Source organism: Sitodiplosis mosellana, unplaced genomic scaffold (assembly GCF_009176505.1).
Source record: "Sitodiplosis mosellana isolate CC-2019 unplaced genomic scaffold, AAFC_SMos_1.0 Smas_scaffold_3, whole genome shotgun sequence".
In the NCBI taxonomy this organism is placed as follows: domain Eukaryota; kingdom Metazoa; phylum Arthropoda; class Insecta; order Diptera; family Cecidomyiidae; genus Sitodiplosis; species Sitodiplosis mosellana.
This window is the reverse complement of record NW_022595246.1, coordinates 943,254-967,302: the sequence shown is the minus strand read 5'-3', so window position 1 is coordinate 967,302 and position 24,049 is coordinate 943,254. Positions and strand designations below refer to the sequence as shown.

General features: G+C 37.0%; 4 protein-coding genes and 1 non-coding gene across 6 annotated transcripts in view; 4 read left to right on the top strand and 1 right to left on the bottom strand.

Moving 5' to 3' along the window:
• The window catches only part of LOC129565608 (chondroadherin-like), a 47,090-nt gene that overhangs the window by 7,233 nt on the left and 15,808 nt on the right, over window positions 1-24,049 (bottom strand). The window lies entirely within an intron of this gene.
• Trnae-cuc (transfer RNA glutamic acid (anticodon CUC)) lies at window positions 4,426-4,497 on the top strand. Its single transcript has one exon. It is a non-coding gene; the product is annotated as a tRNA-Glu (tRNA).
• Window positions 5,083-8,302, top strand: LOC129565606 (chromatin-remodeling complex ATPase chain Iswi-like). The gene is made up of 6 exons (XM_055440625.1): window positions 5,083-5,302; window positions 5,490-5,647; window positions 5,728-5,970; window positions 6,178-6,523; window positions 6,683-7,355; window positions 7,452-8,302. Exons 1-6 carry the CDS (start codon window positions 5,249-5,251, stop codon window positions 7,979-7,981), a joined length of 2,004 nt encoding a protein of 667 aa, XP_055296600.1. The 5' UTR covers window positions 5,083-5,248; the 3' UTR covers window positions 7,982-8,302.
• Window positions 9,021-12,203, top strand: LOC129565609 (zinc finger protein 708-like). 2 transcript variants are annotated; one of them, XM_055440630.1, is made up of 7 exons: window positions 9,021-9,236; window positions 9,327-10,273; window positions 10,437-10,577; window positions 10,658-10,926; window positions 11,032-11,130; window positions 11,216-11,386; window positions 11,566-12,203. In XM_055440630.1, the coding sequence occupies exons 3-7, from the start codon at window positions 10,441-10,443 to the stop codon at window positions 11,946-11,948; spliced, it is 1,059 nt and encodes a 352-aa protein (XP_055296605.1). In that variant the 5' UTR covers window positions 9,021-9,236; window positions 9,327-10,273; window positions 10,437-10,440; the 3' UTR covers window positions 11,949-12,203. The 2 variants fall into 2 exon arrangements, with proteins under 2 accessions (XP_055296605.1, XP_055296604.1); XM_055440629.1 differs by having other exon boundaries at window positions 9,090-9,236; window positions 9,327-10,285.
• LOC129565610 (uncharacterized) lies at window positions 12,456-14,826 on the top strand. The gene is made up of 5 exons (XM_055440631.1): window positions 12,456-12,783; window positions 12,986-13,124; window positions 13,214-13,506; window positions 13,577-13,738; window positions 13,847-14,826. Exons 2-5 carry the CDS (start codon window positions 12,997-12,999, stop codon window positions 14,269-14,271), a joined length of 1,008 nt encoding a protein of 335 aa, XP_055296606.1. The 5' UTR covers window positions 12,456-12,783; window positions 12,986-12,996; the 3' UTR covers window positions 14,272-14,826.

The following is a 24,049-nucleotide window of genomic DNA, read 5'->3' as shown; positions in this document are numbered from 1 at the left end:
TCAGTCGTTTATGTTTGTCGGAATAGCCTCAAATGTAATCAAAGTCAACAACAAATATGGTTGGTGAGAGATTGTGCAATAAAGCAGAGGCAAAACAACGAACATGAGCTGAAAATTTGCGGCAACGCAACTGGAACTGTGTGACGCATGGCATAGCAAAAGAGAGAGAGAGATAGATAGAGAGTAAGCATAAAAACAAACTAGAATCGTTTCGCGTTGCACATTCCTCATTTTCTCTCTATCTACTCTCAACTGTTTATCCGTGGCCATGGTGTCGAATCGAAACAGTGGGCATCGGTCGAAAAATTTTCACAATGCCTAATGGCCGTTAGCATCGTTGGAAATGGCGGTAGCGAATATTTCGACAGGGTTATATTGAACATGGCAACTAATGCCAAAAATGCACACATATTGCATGCCCAAAGTGTTCGAATTTTTCAATGTTGACATCAAAACACACACGAACATTTTTGATGTGGTTTGGCGCGAGCACGCGCGCATATTTACGTCTGAATGACTGGGACTTAAGTCGCAGAACTCTCTTGTATTTTTATTGATAAAACCGCAGTTTGGCAAAAACCGCCGTTGCCATTCGAACGAGAAAATGATAAAAAAAACAGTAACAAGACCAAACAAGAAAAATGTAGACAAGAACGAGTATTAAAAATGTTGTTCGAATTTGGCCACAAGCCAAAAAGTTAAAGTTCAGTCGTGCAGAATAGCAGCATCCTTTTTTCCACGTCACCAACCACACTCACATACAGACACACACCGAGCGAGTAGAACGCGACCGAGTCCAAACATTGAACGCAACTGAATTGGTTTGGTGTTGTAAGCGCAAGCGGCAATTGAAGGGAAGTGGTCAGAACAGCATGAATCCAACAGCTCAAAATGCACACGATATGAGGAAAATGTTGAGGTCATCTAGTCGGTTATTCATTTTGACTCTGTTGGCCTTTCAATGCTTTCTACTCACCATCACCGCCACTGCCGCTGCTGCTGCCAATGGAATGCGCAAACTGAATAAATTTTAAGCCTTTTCTACACAAAATGCCGCATCATATTCGCATATTCAGCGAAAGAGCAAAGGAAAGAGACACATAAACACGAATAGAGTGAGCACTGAGTATCTCACCCTTGACGTGGTTCATTGTCATCGGCATCACCACGTCATCGGCTTTCAAAAATGTTGATTTTCGTTAAAGTTGTTTTGGTTTGTGAAGGCGGTTATCGTTGCAAAATTTTGACAATATTCACTTTCACAATGCGACAACAGCAAATCATAAATGTGTTAGACCCGACCGGACCGAACTGGACCTAAGCTAAACAAACGCCATTTTCAGCGTGAAGCATATTTCACAGATTTCCCGTTGAAACGAAGGTAAAGTGACATTTTGCGGGGTTGAATTTCGTTTTTCGGATGTTGGCCCAACAAAAATAGATAGTGTGAGAATGAGATTAAGCGGTAAAAAACCAACAACTATTGAGATGCACGACACATATATGCGAAGCAGACTAAACAAATAGACACAATGCGTACGTGCTATCCGCAATGCATTTTTTTCTCTCTTTCATTCAATAGATGTTTTTTTTCGCTCAATGGACAAGAATTATATAGCATTTCGCCGATGAAGAGAAAAAGCATCATAAAAGATGTGGAAACGTGCAAAATGAGCTAATCACCAAGAGCCGCATTTGATGTATTTTCGAACACACAAAGAGAGCGAGAGAAAGAGAGAGAGAGAGAGAGAGAGAGAGAGAGAGAGAGAGAACGACTTATTCCTTTTTTCGGGGACATTTTCGCAGTAAACCATTATTTCATCAACTTCAATAAAGGCATCTCTCTGTGTTTCTGTTTTTTTCCTCTGGCTCAAACGAGAGAAAAAGATATGAAACGCTATGTGATTGTTTGAACGAAAGAAGCAGCAATGGAAAAAGGTCCTCATAAAAGAATGAAATGCGAAAATGGGGTAAAACCATTTTCCACATGAAAACCGAAGCGAAAAAAAGAACCGAATCATATTCATAAAATTTGCTTTGAAAGTGGATTAGACGAAAAAGGTATGGTCGTGGCAAAAAGACGTTGATGCGGTATTCTCATTGATTTCGTCAGTGTTAGTAGGTATTCGTTAAAATTGTGTGACAGGTATTCCCCATTTAGCTACAGCTAAGCTTCTTCGATCCATACGCCCGTATTTCAATTTAGTGAATCCGACACCAGCCATTTTCATCACAAGGATCTTTTTCGGCTGTCAAAAATGTAGCCGGATGAAAATCGGATTTCGGCGATCTCTAGATTTCCATTTTCAAAAAGCCGCCAAAAATCCAATTAAACAATTTCCTATTGATATCAAGCACACAGATAATAATTTTTATTACAACAACTCGTCATTTTACGAAGAATTCCCGAACAGTTTTGCGTCAACTTCCATTTGGATACCGGATCACAATGTGCTATGTGGATTTTGTAATTGAACCAACGACAAAAGGAAAAGTGAAATTAATGCCATGACGCCAGTACATGGTGCGGAATTATAAGGTGATTACGCAAATTGACAAAGGCCACAGCGGAACGTAACATGATTCCCGATTCTATAAATGGGATGTATACAGTGTATATAGGCACGCACACAAACATTTTAAACACCATTTATAATCATTAGAAAGAACTCTCTTATTCATTAGCTTAATCTCTTTTTTGCGACCGCAACTTCAGTGACAGTGTGTTTAGACTGGATGGCTCTGCACAAATAAATTGCCCCACACAACTTGTGCAATCAAATCGTATTGTATCTTGAGCTCTTATTTCACACCATGCATACGAACCGTTAACTTTGTGATGGTATGTTTGGTGTGACGGTAAGGGCAGAGCGAGCAAAAGCGCAGTTGCCCATGTTAACCATCCGCTGACGTAGATGTGACAAAGCAACGATGGAGATGTATAATTAAATATGCATTCAAATGGATATTCTCCCTTCGAAACATACACACGACCACGAAGACGACGAGCATTTTCTTTGATTTCCGCTCATTTTACCACAGCAACTCATTAAAATCACATTTCATGTTTCAACAAAAAGCTCTTCTTTTTTCAGCTTTGTTTCTTTTCATCGATCGTTAACCGACTAATGACATAAATGCTCATTTTTGTTTGATCTTTATTAAAATATTGCCAGAGATGTATACTCCATTTGTGTTTCGTGCGCGTGTTCTTTCCCATTCACTCTGTATCTTTTTCATCGCTCTGAATCATATTCACAACTCCGTACGTTTTTGAATATCGGTTTTCTTGTCGCATTCATTTTGTCACTCTTTCGTTTTAACCCTTGAGCGAATATTAAATTCCACTTTTGTAAGGTGTTTATTTTGTTTTCATACGAAATTTTTGAGTAATGGCTAGAATTTGTCACTTTGATTAATATTTGCCCTTATTCGGAGGCATTGAATGCTTGGGTTTAAAATGTCATTGACCTCATGTTTTTGTTTCGTTCCAAAACACGCTCAAAAAAAACGAATCAACTGCAAGCTGATTAGATGGATAATCACAAACAACGAGTACATTGTATACTCATTTGCTTACTGATGTTCATCAGACATGGGGAGGTTTCGATTTTCTCTCACCTAACGTTTCCACTCTCCTCTTTAGACATCCGAACCGTGACTGAAATATCAATATTTTTCCGACGTCCACCTCCATTTCTTTAAAGACTCCATTTTCCATGATTTATTTTTGGTTTAACATTGAAAGAGAGTAAACAAATGTTGAGGCATTGACAATTTTGATTTTTGATGTTCCAGCGTCGAATATGTCAAAGTCCGTCAAAGTCAATGTTGTACACAAATCAAGACTCAGAGGGGCCATTTTCCATATATATTTGGTTATCAGATGAGCGATGGGCAATTATATTCACTCCAAATGACTCATAACATTTATTTTTGTGACAGAAAAAAAAGAGTTCTAATCGCTTTGTGGCTATAATATGGAATGACGCAACCAAATGGATTTATAATTGTTTCATTGGAATAACATTTCAGTCGCTGTGACATTGAAAACAAATAACAAGCATTAAAAATTCATCTTCAAATCAACGTCTGGACTAGCAACCATTCGTTCAACGAATTTTGTTATCAGGCAATTTGTCATTCGAAATTCACAGCGAGAATATTGCTTGAGACTTGTGAATATAAACAAAGAGTTGAAAAGTTATGACGCAATCACGATGGTTTTGCTTTGATCGATTCATATTTTTTTCTTCGTTCTTTTCTTTTGTTTTTTTTCTTTCTTCGCTTGAATCTTTCCTATGCTCTGCTCTGCTTTGCTACATTTACAATTGAACGTATACGTGATGGCGACTGTGTGTAAGCAGAATTGTGGCATTGCAAAAACAGTCGAATGAGAAAGCATTAAGCGTCATTTCTTACATGTCCTCTATTGTCTAGTGGTTAGGATATCTCGCTCTCACCGAGAAGGCCCGGGTTCAATTCCCGGTAGGGGAATTAATTTTTTTTTTACATTTTTTCATCTTCTCAGTCACAATAATTGCTGTTTTGATCATTTTTTCTGCATTTTTAATTATTTTTAATTTTTATCCCATTAAATTTTTAATAAAATTCTCTGTGAGAGTGAGATATCATAACCACTAGACTAAGCATGTTTCGAATTTGAAATACCAAGTCACGAAGTGAAACTTTTTTTTTCGCCAGGCGAATACGCTTGTTTTGTTCCGTTTACCAAAACCAAAGCGCTGATTCTCTGATTCGAAGAGTGTTTGAACGAAAATAGCTCGTCGTTTCGATTCAGCCATTTCTGATGAAATGTTAATATGCAGATTTAGCCTAACGAATGACATTTGAAAAATCATTTTCAACGAATTTTTTTTTTAATCATATCAGAGTAGACTTTTGTCAAATAAGAATCCAATTGAATGCCGTAAATATTTGTATTTTCATCAAAATCAAAAGTATTGATTCGGTTATTCCGAAAGTTATGCGTGTGATTTGGCAACGGCCACACTAATCGGAATTGAATGTGTGCAAAATTTGAGTTTGACAAGTTCGAAAATGTTGCAGTGAAACTCATAGAATTCAAACTAACGGTCAGTGACACCGTCATACCAATGAGTACATTCTCACTTGGAGAACACTTGCTCATTGTTCACCAACGACTTCATTTCGTTTTGTGTGCTGTTTTGTGCTGTGATTTTAAGTTAAAGACAATTTGTTGGTCGTTTCAATTTTTATTAGTAAAATGTCGCGTAGCGAGCAAAAGGAAAATGCGCCAATCAAATTGGACAAATATTTGGTAAGAAAATTGCAAGCAATTCGATATAGAAGATTTCATTTGTTGTATTGAGCAATGTGTCCGCGTCTTGACACTAACCTCAATTTATTTTTAGAACGGCTCTAATCACACTCATCTCAAGTGGTTATTTTGTATTTGTACAATTTTTGTCAGCTCATGCAATCGTTTACATTCTTTTTCCATTCAGGAAAACAACAACGAGCATGAATCTAAACGCGATAGCCGACTGGAATATTTGTTGAAACGAGCTGAACTGTTTTCGCATTTTGTCACGAATGGCACGAAAGCTAAAAACGCAGGCAAAAAGGGTCATCGCAACAAAGAGTCAGCTGAAATTAAACCCAAGTAAGTAACCATACATTCAATCATGGATCATTTTTAAGGATTTGTATTAATCAACGTGAAAAAATGTGTTTTGCGTGCAGACGACTAAAGAAGGAAGACGGTAGCTTTGAATTGCCAGTGTCGGACAGGGACGAAGTGAAGTTGATGCAATATGACAAAACGCCCGATTACATTGACGGTGAAATGCGCGACTATCAAATAAATGGGTTGAATTGGTTAATCAAATTGTGCGAAAATGGAATCAATGGGATTTTGGGCGATGAAATGGGCCTTGGCAAAACCATTCAGACCATTTCGATTTTTGGCTACATGAAGAATGTCAAGTGAGTATTTTTCGTAGAAATTTGAGAGAAAAGGCATTCAATGAACAAAATCATCATCAATTTGAATGATTCCATTCTGTCATCACATTCATTCATTGTGAATTCCAAGTCACATTGAGATTTTTGTGCTGTATTTCGAGGGATTTGTCGCACATGTGCGTATTTTCAATCTATCCATCTGACAATTCAATGTTAATCAATCCGCAGGAAAGTTGACGGACCATTTTTGGTGATTGCACCGTTGTCAACGCTACAAAATTGGTTGAACGAAGCACAACGCTTCTGTCCATCATTGCGAGCGTTTGTGTTGCACGCTTACAAGAAAGATCGTCCGAAATTGTTGAAAAGATTGAAGGAGCCCGAAGATTGGGATTTGTGCATCACATCATACGATATCGCTTTGAAAGAATATCATAAATTCCGAAAACCGAAATGGCAATACGTTGTGCTAGATGAAGGTCATAAGATCAAAAATGAAAAGTCGAAGATGAATGAAGCATTACATGCGATCAAGTCGAACCATCGGCTCATGCTCACCGGAACTCCATTGCAGGTATGGACCAATTTTCATTGATTGAACAAATAAATTAAGCATATTTACGATAAAATAGCATTTTCTTATTAAAATTTTAAAACATTTGCCACTAAAACCCAAATTTTCTGACTATAACTTCGAACTCATTGCATTTTGGTGTTAATATTTTACTTTTAGAACAATTTGCATGAGCTCTGGGCTTTGTTGAACTATCTGTTACCGGACGTATTCTCCAGTTCAGCCGATTTTGACACCTGGTTTGACGCAGACGATTGTTTGAGTGGTAATCAAACAACCGTCAATCGTATACACGTCATTCTGAAGCCATTCATGTTGCGTCGCATCAAATCCGAAGTAGAATTATCATTGTTGCCCAAGAAAGAGATGAAATTGTACGTCGATTTAGCACCACTTCAACGTGACACATACAAGAAGGTGTTGCTCAAGGAAATCAAGGTCATCAAAGGCAATGGTGAAGTGACATACGCTAAAATCAATCAGATTTTGATGGAATTGCGTAAGGCGGCTAATCATCCGTATCTCATAAATGGCATCGAATCTGGTCCACCTTATACAACTGATCAACATTTGGTCGATAGTTGCGGAAAGATGAAAGTGTTGGATCAGTTGCTTGCACAGCTCAAGGCAAAAGGATCGCGTGTAGTTCTATTCAGTCAATTCAAGATTATGCTCGACATAATCGAAGATTACTTGGTTTGGAAGGGCTACACATTTCGTCGGTTGGATGGCGACAAGCAAATTGAACAGCGCACTGCTGATATAAGCGATTTCAATGCCGAGAACAGCGATGTTTTCATATTCATCATCACGACGCGAGCGGGTGGCTTAGGTAAAAACGTTGTTCTCTTTTTTTCGAAAAATGTTTAGTGAATCGATTGGGATTGATTTGAATATTCTACATATTTTTTTGTTTTGTTCTGAACAGGTATCAACCTAACAACGGCTGACACCGTAATCATCTACGATTCCGATTGGAATCCCCAGGTTGACTTTCAAGCAATCGATCGCGTTCACCGAATCGGCCAGAAGAAACAAGTTCATGTGTTCCGGCTCATCACCGAATTCACTGTTGATCAACGCATCGTTCAACGGGCTGAAATCAAAGAACGTCTCGACAGATTGGTGATCAAAAGCAGTCGCAAAGCTAGCATAAAGAATGAGGGAGAAAACCATAAAGACGTCCTACTTGATGTTATCAGATTCGGTGCTGACGAAATGCTATCGGACAACAAATCGGATGTGAATTTCGATTTGAAGCGAATTATGGCTGACGCAAAATCGAAAGAGGATGCAGAAAAAGCAAGGCTTGATGGAATGACATTGGAGCAAAGCTCCAGTACATCGGTTTATCAATTTGAAGGCTTTGATTTTCGGGCAAAACAACCAGTGGCAGCACCATCATCAACTGCGACTGTGTCGGAAACCAAAGTTCTGCCATCAAAGTCTAACATTTAATACAAAGAAGCAGCATTACTTCAAGAAAAACAATTCATTACCGCATTCGTTCATCATTATACATAAATATTTCACACGGCTCTAAGCCTTTTATAATGTTAAGAAAAATGTTCAAATTTAAGACGTATCTTTAGTTGCCAAATGACGAAAATACATGCAATTTTTATAGGATCGACAAAAAAGTGTAACTTAAGCGTATGATTAACATCATTGTCAAACTCTACTCTGCAAATAGTTCGATATTAATTTATATCACATAGAAACTGTTCAAGAATTTGCTAATCGTTTGAATAAAAACTCTCGTTTTGTTTTCAATGCAAAGGCATTTGAACTCTATTCTCAACATCATCAACAGAAATATGGATAATTCGATTTCATCGCCTAGTTCATGGCACAAAACATCAAATTAAACCCTATTTTGGTCGATTGCATGCTTTTATTTATAGTCAAAACATTTCATTTACAAAACTGAGTAGAACCATTGTTTCTCAAGCATTGTTGTTCACTTCCGTGACCTAACGCATTTTTATTATTCAAACAACAAGTAAAAGATAGAAAATCACCTTTTCGAAAAGAGCGCTAATTGATCAAACTGAACGGTCGAATCAATTTCGAATTTGACATTTCGCTGCTTTGCAATTGTCTTCAAGCCAGACTGGCATTGCCAGTGTGCATCTTGGTTATCTTTTTTCATTGGTATTAGTTACCTTGTGACATAAGCTGAGCATTAGTAGGAAGGTCACATTCGTTTTGGCGGTAGTCAGCAGTTGCCGTATAAAAATTGTTATAATTTCCGTTTCATATAATTTTGTTTTTAATTTTGGAATTTTACAATTGGCCGAAGTCAACATCAAAAGACAGAAAATCGTTGAGTTTCAATCGAATTGAACGAGAAATCCACTCACTTATCAGCGGCATTTTATTCGTCAACATTTTTGGTAAGTTTCAAGGTTATGTTTCGTGTAATATCAGTTTGCCCAGTCATTTATTTTGATTCATTGAAATTATTCTTCATTCGTCAATGAAATTGTTGGTTTAGATTTTCGAAAACAATTTACTACTACTTCAATCCAACATCCAATGTATTCATTTCTTTATCCAACATAAACATGGATCGAAATTTGCTAAAAAGAATGAACAAGTCACTTACAGACAATTTGCAACTGGACGTGGACCGTTTCTTGAATGAAGTCGGTAATGTTTTCGTTCGGGAGGAAGACAACCGAGCATTTCTTACCCGAAATGTTAGAGCTATGTAAGTGGGTTCATTATTTGGGGCTTTTGAATTCATATAACTCGCATGTTTTTAAATTAAAATTCGAAATTTTGATTTTTATCAATATAGAGTTGGATTGGCGTTCGATCGCTATCGCGAAGAAACACTAAGAGCTACACCAGCTGAGCCAAATGGAAACGTCGATGGGAATTGCTGTTCACGGGATCGTCAGTAGCTACATTGTAGACAAACACTCCGTACCCTATTCATGGTCTTCTCCAGGAAAATGTTCAAGCAAAAGTGGCATATTGAAATAGTTTAAAAAGATTTAAATGTTAACATAGCTTGTTACAATAATTCGCATTATACTTCGGCAAAAAAAATCATAATGGTTCTTATTAAATACATTGTTCGTACGCATAAAATCGTGTTTTTTGAACTAACTCCAAATTTGAATTCATCAAGAGTTTGATGTTTATGGAATGGAAAATATGTAAACCTTATCAAACTGAATCAAGGTCTATCTCAAGCATCTTTGAGGGCATTCAATGGAAAAAGCAAGTTAATGTCTGAAAAGTTGTCGATTCTATTAGGTTAATTGAACAACCAATGCGTGTATAGATCAATCGTTGTCTTTGTTCATGGTAAAAAAAAAGTAGTTTTCGGTTGAAACTAAACCACATTGTTGATTGCTGTGTGTGTTTTTTTCCATTTGCTGAATATCAACGAAAATCCATTTATTCTAAGCCGGTTTATTACAATTTTTATTCTCTTCCATGATTTAACGTACAAGTGTAAAACACGAAGCTAAACGAAATTCAAAATTTCGAAGAGATTCCAAACATTGACATTTCACAATTCGCCGCTTACCGTGTGACAGTTCGTCGGAAGTCGACATTTACTTTGGCGATAGTGAATGGCAGTCGTGCAAATATTGTGTAAATTTCCATTTAATCTAATTGGTTTCGGAGCTGAAGCAAACAGAAAAATCGTCAAAATAAAGAAAATTGTCGAGTGCCAACCGAGTTGTGGGGAAAATTCAGTTGACAGCGGTATTTTTGATGTTTACATTCATTGTAAGTTTAGAGGTAGAATGATTTTTCATGTAAACAGATCTTTTCCAACTATTTTATGTGTGTACTGGAACTATTCCCTTTTTGCCGGCTGAAAATCTGACTGATTGTCAAAATTTAATCTCATTTTGAATGTTTCTCTTAATTTTTTCCCTCCTTTCATTAGAACAATGACTGCAAGCTATTTTTTAAACACACTGAAGATCAAAATTCAACAAGACATTGACCGCTTCTTCAACGAAGCCGGTAATGATTATATTCAAGAGGACGAAAACATATTAAATCTAAATCGAAATGTTCGTGCTACGTAAGTAAATTGGTGTTTTTCGATGTTGTTGAATTCATGAAATATGCAATAGCTCACCGTTTTGATTTGTTTTAATATAGAGCTGAATTGGTATTTGACCGCTATTGCAATGAAATACTCAAGCAAAGACAAGCGGCAGCATCAGCTGTACCGAATATCAGTGAGATTCGTGACGTGGTCACTTCCACTACTGCGTTGACTGAGAATGCGTCCTCGAGTGAGACTAGCCATTTGAAAGGTGAACAAGTGGTACAAACAGGAGCGAAAAGCAAACGTGCCAAGTGTGATGAATCAATGTCCAATGATGAGTCAGATGATTCGAGCAAATCAAACAAAAGACGAAAGACAAGTGAGTGAAATTGTACATCGCGGCGATATTATCGCCACAAAGCATCGATACCAGTTTTGATTTATAACACTTTGCCAATTCTCTTTTCCTTTTTTTCGAAATCAGTTTCAAAATCCAGAGAATCGACTTCCAATGGGTCATCGAAGTCATGTCACAGCGCAATTGACAGTCAAAAAACAGCAGCAGTGAAAAAATGTGAACCAAGTGAGGATGATCATTGAGCAAACGATCAAAGCAATTACGATCTGTGACATTTAATAACAAAAGTAATTTATTCTAATTGAAATAGGGGTCGAAGTGCCACCAGTATCGTCAACTAGTATTGGGACTGCACCATCAAGCGAGACCAGCGATTCGCGAGATGAACCAGTGGTGCAAACAAAGCAGAAGAGAAAAACGAGACATTCCACCGGAAAATTGGTGGACAAATCGGAAACGAATGTGAATTCCGATGGTCCAGGTGATGATTTTGGATTGAATTGATTTATTTCGGAGAATTTAGTTCAAGAATTACATTTTAGCGATGAGTTTTACTTAATCAGATCTTATATCGCATCAAAAACTCAATAACAAATCGAATTCATGCGATTTTTCAAACATTTTTTGTCTAATATTGAAGTATTCTCTTCCATTTGGTAGATGGTTTACCAAAACAAGCATCGATTCCCCAAAATAGCGTCGTATCAACACCGAAAACTTTGCACAAATGCTCACAAAAGGATTGCGCATTTTCTAGTCCATCAGCGAAGCAGTTAAATCTACACATGGTCAAACATTCCGACGATAGACCATTCAAGTGCGAGCTTTGCCCTATGGATTTCAAAGCAAAGGCAAACCTTAATCGTCACCTGAACTCAGAAGCCTGTAAAAAACGTCAAGAAACAGAGAAATTCATGTGCTCAACATGTAGAAAGAGTGATATCGTGGGCAGAATAAAGTTCGTTAAGCACTTGAAAATACACTACGAGAACACAACATTATCAGATGACGAATTGATTGCCGAATATCGAAAAATCGTATGAATTTATGTTCTAATTAAGAGAGATAAAGTAGAAATTCGTAAGAAAAATGTACGAAAAAAAAGCTTTGAAGATTTCCTCTTAGAGTAATTCGAAAGGCAAGAGAAAAACAAATGTGTGACGATATTATTTATGTGAACAATAGAGAAAAATTTAATTTTGTGAGTTTGTCAATTCCGTGATATCCAATAAAAACAAAAGACATGTCCTAACATAAAATGTTGAATGTGAAATAAACAAATAAACAAGTCAATCCAATACTTTGCGTTAAATTGGACTAGAATTTGTATTTGGAATTCGCTCAGTCAGTAGTGCATCAAGAATTTATTTAGTTCATGGCATGAAAAGTATGTTTTAAAAAGAATCAAACTAGATTTTTCATTTATATGTCGATATTTCATGATTTTCAAAATAGAACAAAATTGAAATGATGAAACTTCGCCTAAAAATGCTTAACGACATTCATTATTCAAATATTCATAGAGACAAATCATGGAATAAACCCATTAAATAGAAAATAGCAAGTAAATCTCCAAAGAGATTCCAATCGTTCCAATTTTACGAATTGTACGTATTGAAGGCAATTCGAATTTGACATTTCGCTCACTTTTCGCTCACTCTACATTCACGCTTGTGTGTGTTGCAATAGATTGACAGAAGGTGAAGAAGTTTTGTTTTGGCGTCAAATCCGTATCAGTGTGTATGCAGTATGTTTGTCTGAATTTTTTTTAAATGTTCTTGTGAACGTGTAGTTTTGAAAGTGGAATTAAGTGTCAAAACAATAAAATCCAAGAAAATCAAAAGCCAAGAATAATCAAAAACAAAAAGAAAAATAGTTGTAAGTCAGATTTTTTTTTGCGATCAGAATATTTCCGTTCGATTTGAGGTTAAATTCAAGTGATATCTATCAATTAGCTCAGTCATTTCTTTGTGTTCATTACAATTTTTTCGCATTCGTCACTAGTTTCTTGAGTGTTTTCGAATCATGTCTGATCAATTTTGATTGTTCATTGTATGAAATTCGTTTCTCTATTCAACAGAAACATTGATCATGAGTTCCAGTTTGTTAAAAGGAATAAGCAAGTCACTTTTGGACGCTTTACAACCTGACATGGACCGTTTTTTAAACGAAGTCGGTAGTGCTGATATGCAGAATAGTATCCGAAATGTTAGAATTATGTAAGTAAATTTGTTTATGTTGATGTAATTGAATCACAATTTATGAACACAAATTTTCATTGAAATTCGTGCTATTTGCATTAATGTAGGGTTCAACTGACGTTCGATCGGTATCGCGAAGAAAGACTAAAAGCTGCACCATCTGAAAATGTGAGTGAGATAAGTGGGCCTGAAGTAATCACCAATGAACCGGCGACCAATAACGCGGTGTCATCGATCGGAATACAAACAGAACCGATGGAAGCATCCGATGACACTGCTCGGCATGGAAAAAGCGACGGTGAATCGATATCATTGGCAACAAATTCGAACAGTTCAATCAAGCCCAGTCCACCTGCCAATCACGATACAACGACTGAGGAAAAATCCAAATCGTGTGATGGTAATAGTCATCAGAATAATTTTGATTATTGACATTTGCCAATAAAAGCCATTCATTTTTATTGAAACAGGATTCCAGGAGCAGCCACCAGTATCGTCCACGCCATCAAGAGAGGCCCACAATTTACAATCGAGAATGATGACAAGAAGTCGGGCAGCGAAACGTGCTCGCTCCATCGACAATTCGGAAAATACGGAAAATCCACGCAAATTGAGGAGTAGACGTACTACAAGTGAGTGATTTTATTGAATTTTTCTTGTCTCAAAATATCGACACCAGTTTTGATTCGTAGCATTTGTTTTATTTTTCCAAAATTGACACCTTCTTTTGTATTTCACAGCTGATGGCAGAGTTCATGGGAGAAAGAAAATTCCGCGTGAGAACTGTTCTGAAGAAGTGTTGAGAACATCGCCAACACACATGGAGTCGAAGAATGGCAAAAATCATTGTTCCACTTCCGAGCCTCAGTCAAATGAATGTGTGCCCGTATCCAATCAAAATGGCTCAAATATTCCAGGGACATCAGCAGCTGCACCAGCTGTGAATTCCAATGCGGCCAGTGAATTGCCTACGAATGGACCGACCAATGAAATAATTCCATCGATAGGAGTGGTATCAAAAGAGCAGAAAGAAGAATTCGTATGCTCGTGGTGTAAAAAAGTGTTTGCGGATAAAACAAAGTTCATCGCACACTTACGAATGCACTTTGAAGACGAAAAATTGTCTGATGAAGAGATGATTAAGAAATATAGAAAATATACATGAGAAATGTATGAACAAATTTCTAATCTTAATCATTCTTCGATTTTTAATTTATTTATTCATGAAAAAAAAGGATAAAAAAGTGATAAAAATTGAGATAAAAAAAACAAAAATTATAAAAAAAGACAAAAACAAGGTTTGCCAACGAAAATTGTCAAATTTGCTCACATAGACGAGTATAAATCATGTGATGGTATAACTATTATTTATTTTATTTTTTCTAAATATCCACACACACTTTTAATAAAATATTTATCTGACTGACACGTAGACGAGAGAAAAATTGAAGAAAAAAAATGTCATAAATGTAATGTTTCGTGAATTACGTTTAATGTTTGTCACATAGTGAATAAGTAAAAAAAAAAATGCATTGAGTCAAGTGTCGATGCCAAAAATAAGAATTGGCCAACTAAATTAACTGTAGCACCTAGTTGGATAAGTTGTAATGAACAAAATGGTCTGAGTAACAATAAAACATACAATGTTAAAATATGCCGACCAGATTTTCGAAGTATTTGAAATAAAACAGAAAAATGACACACAGTTTGTTCCCACAAAGGTTTTCAGTGGTGTTTTCATTCTTGGTTATTGGAACAAATGGCATCATTAGGCAATTTTATGCGGGCAAAACTAGACTATTTTGTCATTTCTCTTTCTCGTTTCGGTACCAACAGCCCCATAAAACCTTTCGTCGATGGAACGAACCGTTTGTTTGGTTGGTCACTTGTGTTTTGTGCATGTAAAGTTCTATTTCATGGGAGAATGTCGCAGTCTCGTCATATTTGTCATTGTGCGAGATCAATTTAATGTGTCATGTTGTGTCAGCAATGCATGTTCAGGGTATACGACCAACGACACGCACATACCCAGCAATCTGAAACGCTGAACATCGTGCGTGTGTGTGTGTATGTGAAATATATGAATTAATGGTCGCAGAATGTTGTTCATTCTTCGCATTGTCATATTCAGTTCAAAGCATTAATAAATTTGATAGATTAATACGTATAAATCGACCAAACGCAAACTACATGAACCAGGTCCCAGCGCCGCTGTCTCACCTCCCTATCGCACGCTCGCTTGCTCCAGTCTCCCTTTCGCTTTCGTACCTAGTCTCGCATCAAATGCGCCCAAAAAGTGAATCCATATTTCATTAGTGTGTTTTACATGTTTTATTCGCAGTAAACGACATGCAATATCAATTTTTCCTCCAGAGTGTGCGTGTCGTTGTACGAATGAGAGAATGAATGAATAAAAAAACAACAACAGTCCCAGTGACAGGCTGATGTCGGTTGCTGTTGTCGTTGTCGTTTTGCGCTGTTCACCCGAGAAAAGCAAATAAATTTTTAAACTTGTTTACATCGACCATTTATAAACATGCGTTTTTCAACACAACAGTATGTGCTATGTGGTTTGATTGCTTCTAAGAAGGACAAAAGCTGCAAATTACGCGTCATATCTCTCGATTCGAACATTTTTTTTGTGCTGTTTGCGGTGTGTACGACATTTTGTTCACTTATAATTTCGATGCAAATTTGCAAACGAAATCTCAAGCACCATCAACAGACGCTTCAAACAAATATTGAACTTTGGCGATGACTTTTATTGGATGCTTCATTTGTTGTTGTTGCCATCAGTCGCTGATTGCTGATGCGGACAACAAAATTCGATTTAGTCATTTGTGGGAAATGAAACTTATTCTTAGAGACATTTTCAGGTTTATTCCCAAATGAAACATTGGTTGAAATCACAATTCTGAATTGTCAACTTTCTTTTTTGACACATCCACTGATATAATTTGTTCGACTCAAAGTGAAAAGTTTGAATCTTTTATTTTGGTAACATTGGTACCTGACCAAAAAAACAAGTAACATTTCGGAGATGGCAAATAACGGCAATATTTGAGCAATGAAAAACAAAAGACAATGTCTTTTTGGCATAGCAATTGTAAGTGCCACCAGCTGAATCTAGTATATATTGCAGCTGTCTAAAATGCTCGATAGTTTTTTTCTTATTTTTGTTTAACTCATTTTAGTAATTTCCGGGTCGCATTGCACTTTCCGTTTGCGGTTAGACGTTGAGTACTCACAGAGAGCATAGCAGCTTAATGTGTGTGAATATGACTGTCTGACTCAACGTAAATCTGATTTCCATTTTCTTGGGTCATACAAATAATCGCATGCCATTAAACATGTAATGATGTCGAGCTCATTTTGCTGACTTCACGTTGTACGAGCTGAAGCAAGAGAGCGAGACAGAGGTAGATGGAGTGAAAGGAAATGATTCGTTTTTTTAAACGAAGCGACGCAGAGTCTCAGTCGACGGGAAAACGGGGCACACAATCGAAGAGAGTGAATATGGCAGAAATGAGTCGCAGGAAATAGCGGAAATAGGCAATGAATGCACGCGAAATAGCGACTGACAGAGAAACAAAGAGCATAACTCTTGTGATAATGAGGAATTCATTGCAAATGAATGAAGGTGGAATGGGTGTAAAAGTGAGTGCGCGTTCGGTTCCCTTGCGCACACTAAAATGATGCTCAAATAAATTAGAGACGAATCAAGTACATCTCATTGCCGTTCGTTTAATTAGAAGTCGTATCTGAAATGGAGTGTTAATGAATGGCATTCTAGTGGCATTTTTGACTCATTTCGTCTTTTTTTCTCTTTCTCTCTTTCTCGTTCCATCAACGTCTTGAATGGTTTATTATTCACACAGAAACGACTTTATTTTAGGTTCATCAAACACAAATCAAGAGCAATTTACCGATTTCGAGTGGTTTGTTCACAGCTAAAATGTACACCATTGACACAATGTTGATGAGTCTGACGAATGCAGGACACCAAAATGGATTCTTATTTTAATTATCGGCTCTTTCTGAAATCGACCCACACCAGTAGAAAAAAAAGCTATTATTAATTGGCAAATAAATGATTTGATATTTTCACGCATTGAGTTTCGTAAGTAGATGTTTTGGGTCGACTTGAGGTGATTTATATTTTGAAGATGTCATCATTATGTTTCATAAGTCATTCGGCAATTAATGATGATTGATTTTTCGACGACAGCACAAAAGATTGCCATTTCCAACGGATCCAACATTAAATACGAGGAGTCATAAGTATACCAAAGAAAAGAGTTTTTTTGTCTAATCAAGGAATTAAATGGAATATTGTGTCTTTAAGAATCGTAAATTGTGTGCCCTTTCAACATCATTCTTAATAATATACCACTGGAAATGTGATCATACTTTTGCGTTTTAATGAAAACATGAAATATCAATTTTTGCATAAATTTTTTATTTGGCAGCAAAAAAAAAACATTTTATTGGTTTTTCTTGGGAAAAAAATTTATTACATCTTTTCATATCATTGTACACTCAAGCAGAATCACTTGGAAATGCGTAGTTTTGCCTTTCAGCCAACTTTCATCCCATTACTCTTATTCTTTTATTGTAAAGTAATTTTTATAGTGGAAAAGTTACGATGCAGTTTCCGTGTAGTTAGATCAAAGTTTTGTGAAACCACTTGAATTGGCACAATGGAAAAAAAATAGGAGGGAAAAACTAGCACAGAAAAACCAGATCCACAGCTGGACCAGAAAAAACCTCTAATTTGGTTAGTAAAACGAATTCCATTTAAAAAGTGGAAAAGTTTTATTCCTCATTTTATCCCTTGTTCTCTATCTATCTCTCTGTGATTATTCTATCGCATAATTTATAACATTATACTGCAAATCGTCGCTTGGAATCTTGTAAATGTGTATCTCTCAGCGGATTTAATTTAATCTTGGAATTGTGTCAAAAGCCGCTGCACTTGTGATATCTATTCACATCGAAAGATTTATTTTGACTTATTGCTCTCTACACAGTTTTTCATTGAGACTCGAAAGAAAAACGGACAATAGAGCGACCGTATGCATGTACATGTAAAATTATGTACTGCTGCTTGGATTAAGCGGTGCAAAGTGTAAGCCACACCGTTTATTTATTGCACCATTGTTGCAAATAATGAATTCGGCACGTTGAATAGAAGCCATTTTAATTTAAATGTGGTTGGCACTTGTCTGAGCCACACGAACAAGATCATTTAACAAAATCCCTCCATTTTCTGGTGGCATTTAATTTATAACTGCCCGTTTCTATGTATTGCATATCGCATGGATGCGGTCGTGTGCAGTTAAACGCAATGTGGGTCTATAGGTAAAAAGGTCGAGTTTGTGTTAAATCGCTTTATATACGCAGAAAACGAATGCGCACACGGTTCTCTCTCTAACACATACACACTCTCGAGCTAACGCATGCAGCCGACGAAATTTACGAGTCTCACACACAAATATTTCCATATCATGTCAGACCATGGGAAAGCGAATGAATGCACCCGTACTCTACCGACTGCATTTACTTTTCACATTTTGATGTGTATAAACCGAAAAGCAATTAAGTAACCGCAAGGTGCTAGCAAAGCTTCTAATACCCATAATTCAACAAACATTCAAACAATTTTCCATTTTCAACTTATTTTTTTTCTGAAACCGAATTTTCCTTCACTCCGCTGTTGAAGTCAACCGAAGTTTTATTTACGATAGACTTTTCGAATCAAAAGTTGTTCGAGTCAAGTTTATGTTTCATAACGAAAATATTTTATGGGTATACTTTTTCCGGTGTGCCATTTTCTCTCTCTCTCTGTGTGTGTGTGTGTTCTTTTTCGGTGGAATGTCGGATGTCACAAAATTCCGAAGGAAAAAAGAGTAGAATGGTTGAAATTACGATGATAGTTTTTGTTTGTCGGGCGGTGGATCAACATGCCGCCATTGTTTTTAATGATATAAATAGAGTTGAAATTGACTCAGCCACAAAACCAGAACACATTTTACGAAAATTTATTTCATTTTTCGGCGAGAAATGTTTCGAGCGTTGTGTGAGTGCAGAGTGCACAAACATACGTATATGGTGGAATGATTGAAACTTCAACAGGAAAACGGAAAAGTTAAGAGAAATGTTTGCGTGAAGTTAGTTTTTTTTCCTCATCTTTTCATGAAGAAAATTAATTCACAGAAATTACTTATATATCGATGGATGTGTATGTGGCGCGCGCTCGCTTGTGTTACTACCATATTCAAACATGAAATTCAAGTGCATGTCTCACTTGTCTACGCCCGCAATCTAGTCGAACTCGTTTTACATGCATAATAATTAAATGTTTGCCACACGCATTAAATGTGTTACAATTGTTTGTTCTGTTGTCGTTGGTGGTGATGCTTCTTGTTTGAGCACGAGTGTCGATCTCATTCAAGCATTTTGTTCGTAATTCATGTTGATAAATATTATTACATTAAAACCCTGTGTCAACAGAGCACATAGCAAAAAGAGATTCGAGCGACAGTGGGTATTTTCCAGTGTGTAAAAACTGGGTGGATTTACGTAAGTTTCAGTTCGATGGCGTGTATCAATTGCGACACGAAACCGAAAAATAAGGCAAAAAAACGTGAATTGAAAAATTCGAATAACATTGAGTTTTATTGCGAATACAAGATCCGAAAAATGTGGGCGAATGGAATTTTTGACGACTACTCGCAAAAGAGTGAAGAAAACAAACCAAAATTCTGGTGCCATCCAATAGCACCAGAATGTGTGTTGGTGTTTTTCGTTCGCAACGCACGGCATTTTCCAAAAATATACCAAAATTATCTATTCATATCTGATTCTATTATTTCTGTATCTGATATGCATGAAATCTCCCTTCACTCGTATGCTCTTTCTTCTTTCGCCTCTTTTCCCCCCGACTTATGGTTTAGCTACTTCCTGTGCGTACATTTTCTGTGTACGCTGTAACACCAGAGCCAAAGTTATGGAAGCCGCAAACGATGTGAATCGCCGTAAAATTGGCGAAGAAATAAATCTGTTTGAATACATTAATACAAACAATAACGTATTTCATGTGTACGTGTAAACGCAGTGAGACTAAGGTACGGTGTGTATACAGACAAAAACGACGAGTACGTTGCAAAAGAAGTAATTCGGCAAATCTCTCTTAGCTGCTTTCAATTTTCATGAAATGTTGCCACAATATATCTAATCAAATATATGCGATATACGTGTGCGTCTCCTTGCCCCGCCCCTCTTCCGTTAAACCAAATTCCATTTTGGCACACGGCCAATAGCAAAGCGTTTCGGTAAGAGGGAAAATTGCCGGTGCCCAATTTTCGTTAAAAGTAATGACAATAATTATTCATAGCCCACAAAATGACGATTGCGATCACGTTGAAGCGTTCAAATTGGAACTGTACGAAGCAAAATTTGCCAAGCGAGTCATTGTTTTTGTTTTGTTTTGCCATCGCTGTGTTTTTTTTACCCAAATGCAATTGACGTTGAAAATTGAATTGGAGTTAACATCGTAGGCGTAAAACGTTTCAATTTATTTTACACGGAGTATAATTGTGGAAACAAGCCGTATGTGTGTTTCATTAATCGCATTGAACTGGCGAAAGTTTTCCATTAGTCAGAATCAGTTGATGTAAAATGAGTTAATGGTTGAATTCTAGATTTTATTGCTGGATTTGATAGCTTTTCATTGCTTCTCTCTTGTTCAAAATGAAGACTTGAAAAGGAGACTTCAAACATTCAATTTGCGCTTCATTTGCATGATTTTGCTATTCGAGATTTTCCTATGAATTAAGCTCGGTAATCTCAAGGTAAAAGACGTTCACTAAACGTTGCTGTTCGCGGGGAATCCATGTGATTTACTCACAAAGCCAGTATTCAGTGAATTTGACGCATTTTCAATGTGTCTTCATCCAATTCGGAAACTTCAGTTCCTAAAGCACTTGGAATTTGAATACCAAACCGGTAAGAATTGTGAATGCAACTCTCGCCTAAGTGAACAACGAAAGAGAGAAAATGGCAAAGAGAGAGAGAGAGAGAGAGAGAGAGAGAGAGAGAGAGAGAGAGAGAATCTGTCTCAAATACCTTTGTCTTTGCATTTTACGAGCCACTTGTGTGCATTTGCATTTCAAAAAGGTTTGTGAAACATGAAAATTAATGCCAACACCACGCTCAATCCCAACCAAAGTAAACTCTTATACAAATCACTGTAATTATAACGATAACGACGATAAAATACCAAATATCTAATGATAATCCCGTATCATAATCATAGCTCTTTTGTAAATTGGTTCGTTTTTTTTTCTATTCAAGTTCATTTTCCCCGGATACGCTGTATGCCACTTCAGTTCGATGGGACTGATGAAGAGTTGTGAGTACCATAGCGCCAAGTTGAGTCGGCAGATACACCAACACTCCGGATCGATCGACAGTGGGTGTGCGTGTGTGTTCGGAAGAGGCTGATTGAGATAATGGAGCATATGCGATGGAAACCATGGCTAGTGTTTATCCAACGCCCTGAAATGTGTAGCGGTGAACATGAAGATTACGCATCATTTGCATGAAACCGAGAAAGAGAGGGATATAGAGAGTGTGAGACTCATGAGAGATGCATTCTAGTTTAAATTCTCATCATTTGGTCCTCGGCAAGCACACATAAGTCGATACTATGTGTGCATAACCTGTTAATGTTTAGTAAGTGGAGATAGATGCAGTGAGTGAGAATTATGATTCCAAGGATATCGCGTTTACGGAACTCAACTAAAATATTGCACGACATGAAAATACACACATTGTACACATTTGTGCTGAAACCAGAAACGGAAAACAGTTTACATATGAATTAATTTCGCAAAGATTAAAAGCTTATGTATCTGAAACATTATGGAGATGGAAGTACTAATTAAGCGCTTTTTCGGACACAACGCCGACTCACAGTGAGTCACTCACATACCACAGACCCTGTGGATGAGATTCCATGATACAGATCAACTTCTCTTGATTACTTGCGGTGATGGAAGTTGTTGAAGCTTCACATTTTTAGCTCATTCCCTCTCTGTCTCTATTCCGCACTCAATTTCTCTTGAGTTTGAAACACATTGCAATCACTACCGGCATAAATATCATTAAAAGTCATTAAATTTGGTGAGTTGTTTGAAGCATTCACTTTGCAAGAATATCTCGATCTATTTTACAAAACCCCCAACCGCCCAAGGCCATTAAAAAACATGGAAAAAAATCAATCAAGCTTTTTGAAAAATCCGATTTAAACTCCCAACTCAACGGGCATAATTGAATCAACTGGTTTGAATGAATCGATCCCTCTAGGCTGTGTGTTAAAAAATGAACAGACTCATGCTTCAATTTTGCGGGCGGTAACGAAGGGAAGAAAAATGCATACACCATTTGTCAAAAGCGAGTAACTACATTTTTATGGTATCCATTAGCATGTGTCGAAGCCGATCAAAAGAGAAAGAGAGAGAGAGAGAGAGAGAGAGAGAGAGAGAGAGAGAGAGAAAGGAGCGCTTGTTCTTGATTGTTCTTCTGCTGACGCTGTCGTCGGCAACGACAGCGATAACGTAACGAGCCAAATTACATTACGCCACAACAACAATACGTCGCTCGTTTTTATCCTCATAAGCGCAATTTTTCTCAATATTATTCGGCGTTTTTTCCCCTCTTTTATTCATTTATTAAATGCATCGACGTCGAAGAAGGGAACAGAAAAAAAGCATGCCTATCGTGCAGAAGGTTTTCCACACGGAAATGCCTAGCTACTGGTAATTACTTTGTTGAGCGTTTTGGTTTTACGTTGTGCAAAGCCATTTCAGAAGTTGATTTCCCGTCGTCATTTTCGTTCCGGTACTGTTGCTGCATACAAACCACAACCGAGCGACGAAGAAAAACTGCATAGGAATTAAACTTTAGCCGGTTTCTTCCTTTCGCCTTGCCAACGAAGAGCGTTGGTCATTGTATTTTGTTCTTGTCTTTGACAAAGTGCACACACTTTTACTCTTTCCCATCTCACATTATACATTTCAATTTTCCTGTGGACAGGTTTTTTCTTTCCATTCCATTTTAGCTCCGGCATGAACAAAAAATTCCACATCAAATAAAGCATTCAAGTTTTATGAAAAGTTTTCCGCTTTTTTTTCGACTTTGTTTTTCTTTTGTAAGTTTTAGCGTTTTTCAACTCTTACTATTGAAATGCATTTGAATTCATTGTGCGAAAGTCGACTGGGGGAAACAGAATAAATAGACGTTCAGGTAATAATTGAAAAGAAAAGGAACGACATAAACACGTTGACTTGCGTTTCGTGTATTTCGTGTAAAAGAATGCAAAAATTACAACAGAAACTTTTCATAAATCCAAGGTCCGGACGATTGCACTGGAGCAATTGCAACGAAAAAGAAACCAGGAAAAAACAGAGAAAAAACCCATGGTTTTGATGCGAGGAAAATCGATACGTCACAATCAAACCGCCATCAGAGTTTTTAAATTGTGATTGCTGCCAAATCGTGTTTTTTTTTGTCGTTGAATCGAAAAAATTGCTTTGCTCTCCGTCATCATATCGAAATGAACTCGTTGAACGAAGAAGTCATGTAATTTTTTACCACTTTTAGTGTTCAACAATAAAACCCGACGGTTCGATGAAGATGTGACTGCTAAACGATTTTTGCATTTGGTTTCGTTACATACACTCACGAAAAAAGCGCCCGACTACGATCGAAATCAGAGTAGGAAACAAGCAAAAAAAAAGTTAATAAACAATTAAGTTTTTGCACTTCCCTCCTTTTTTGCATGTTCGAACCGTTCGCCAAAAGTTTTCATCGTCAAAGACGGGAAGGAAAATTATGCAAAAAAAAACAAGAAGGGAAGAAAATGGGTTTTCGTGAAATCG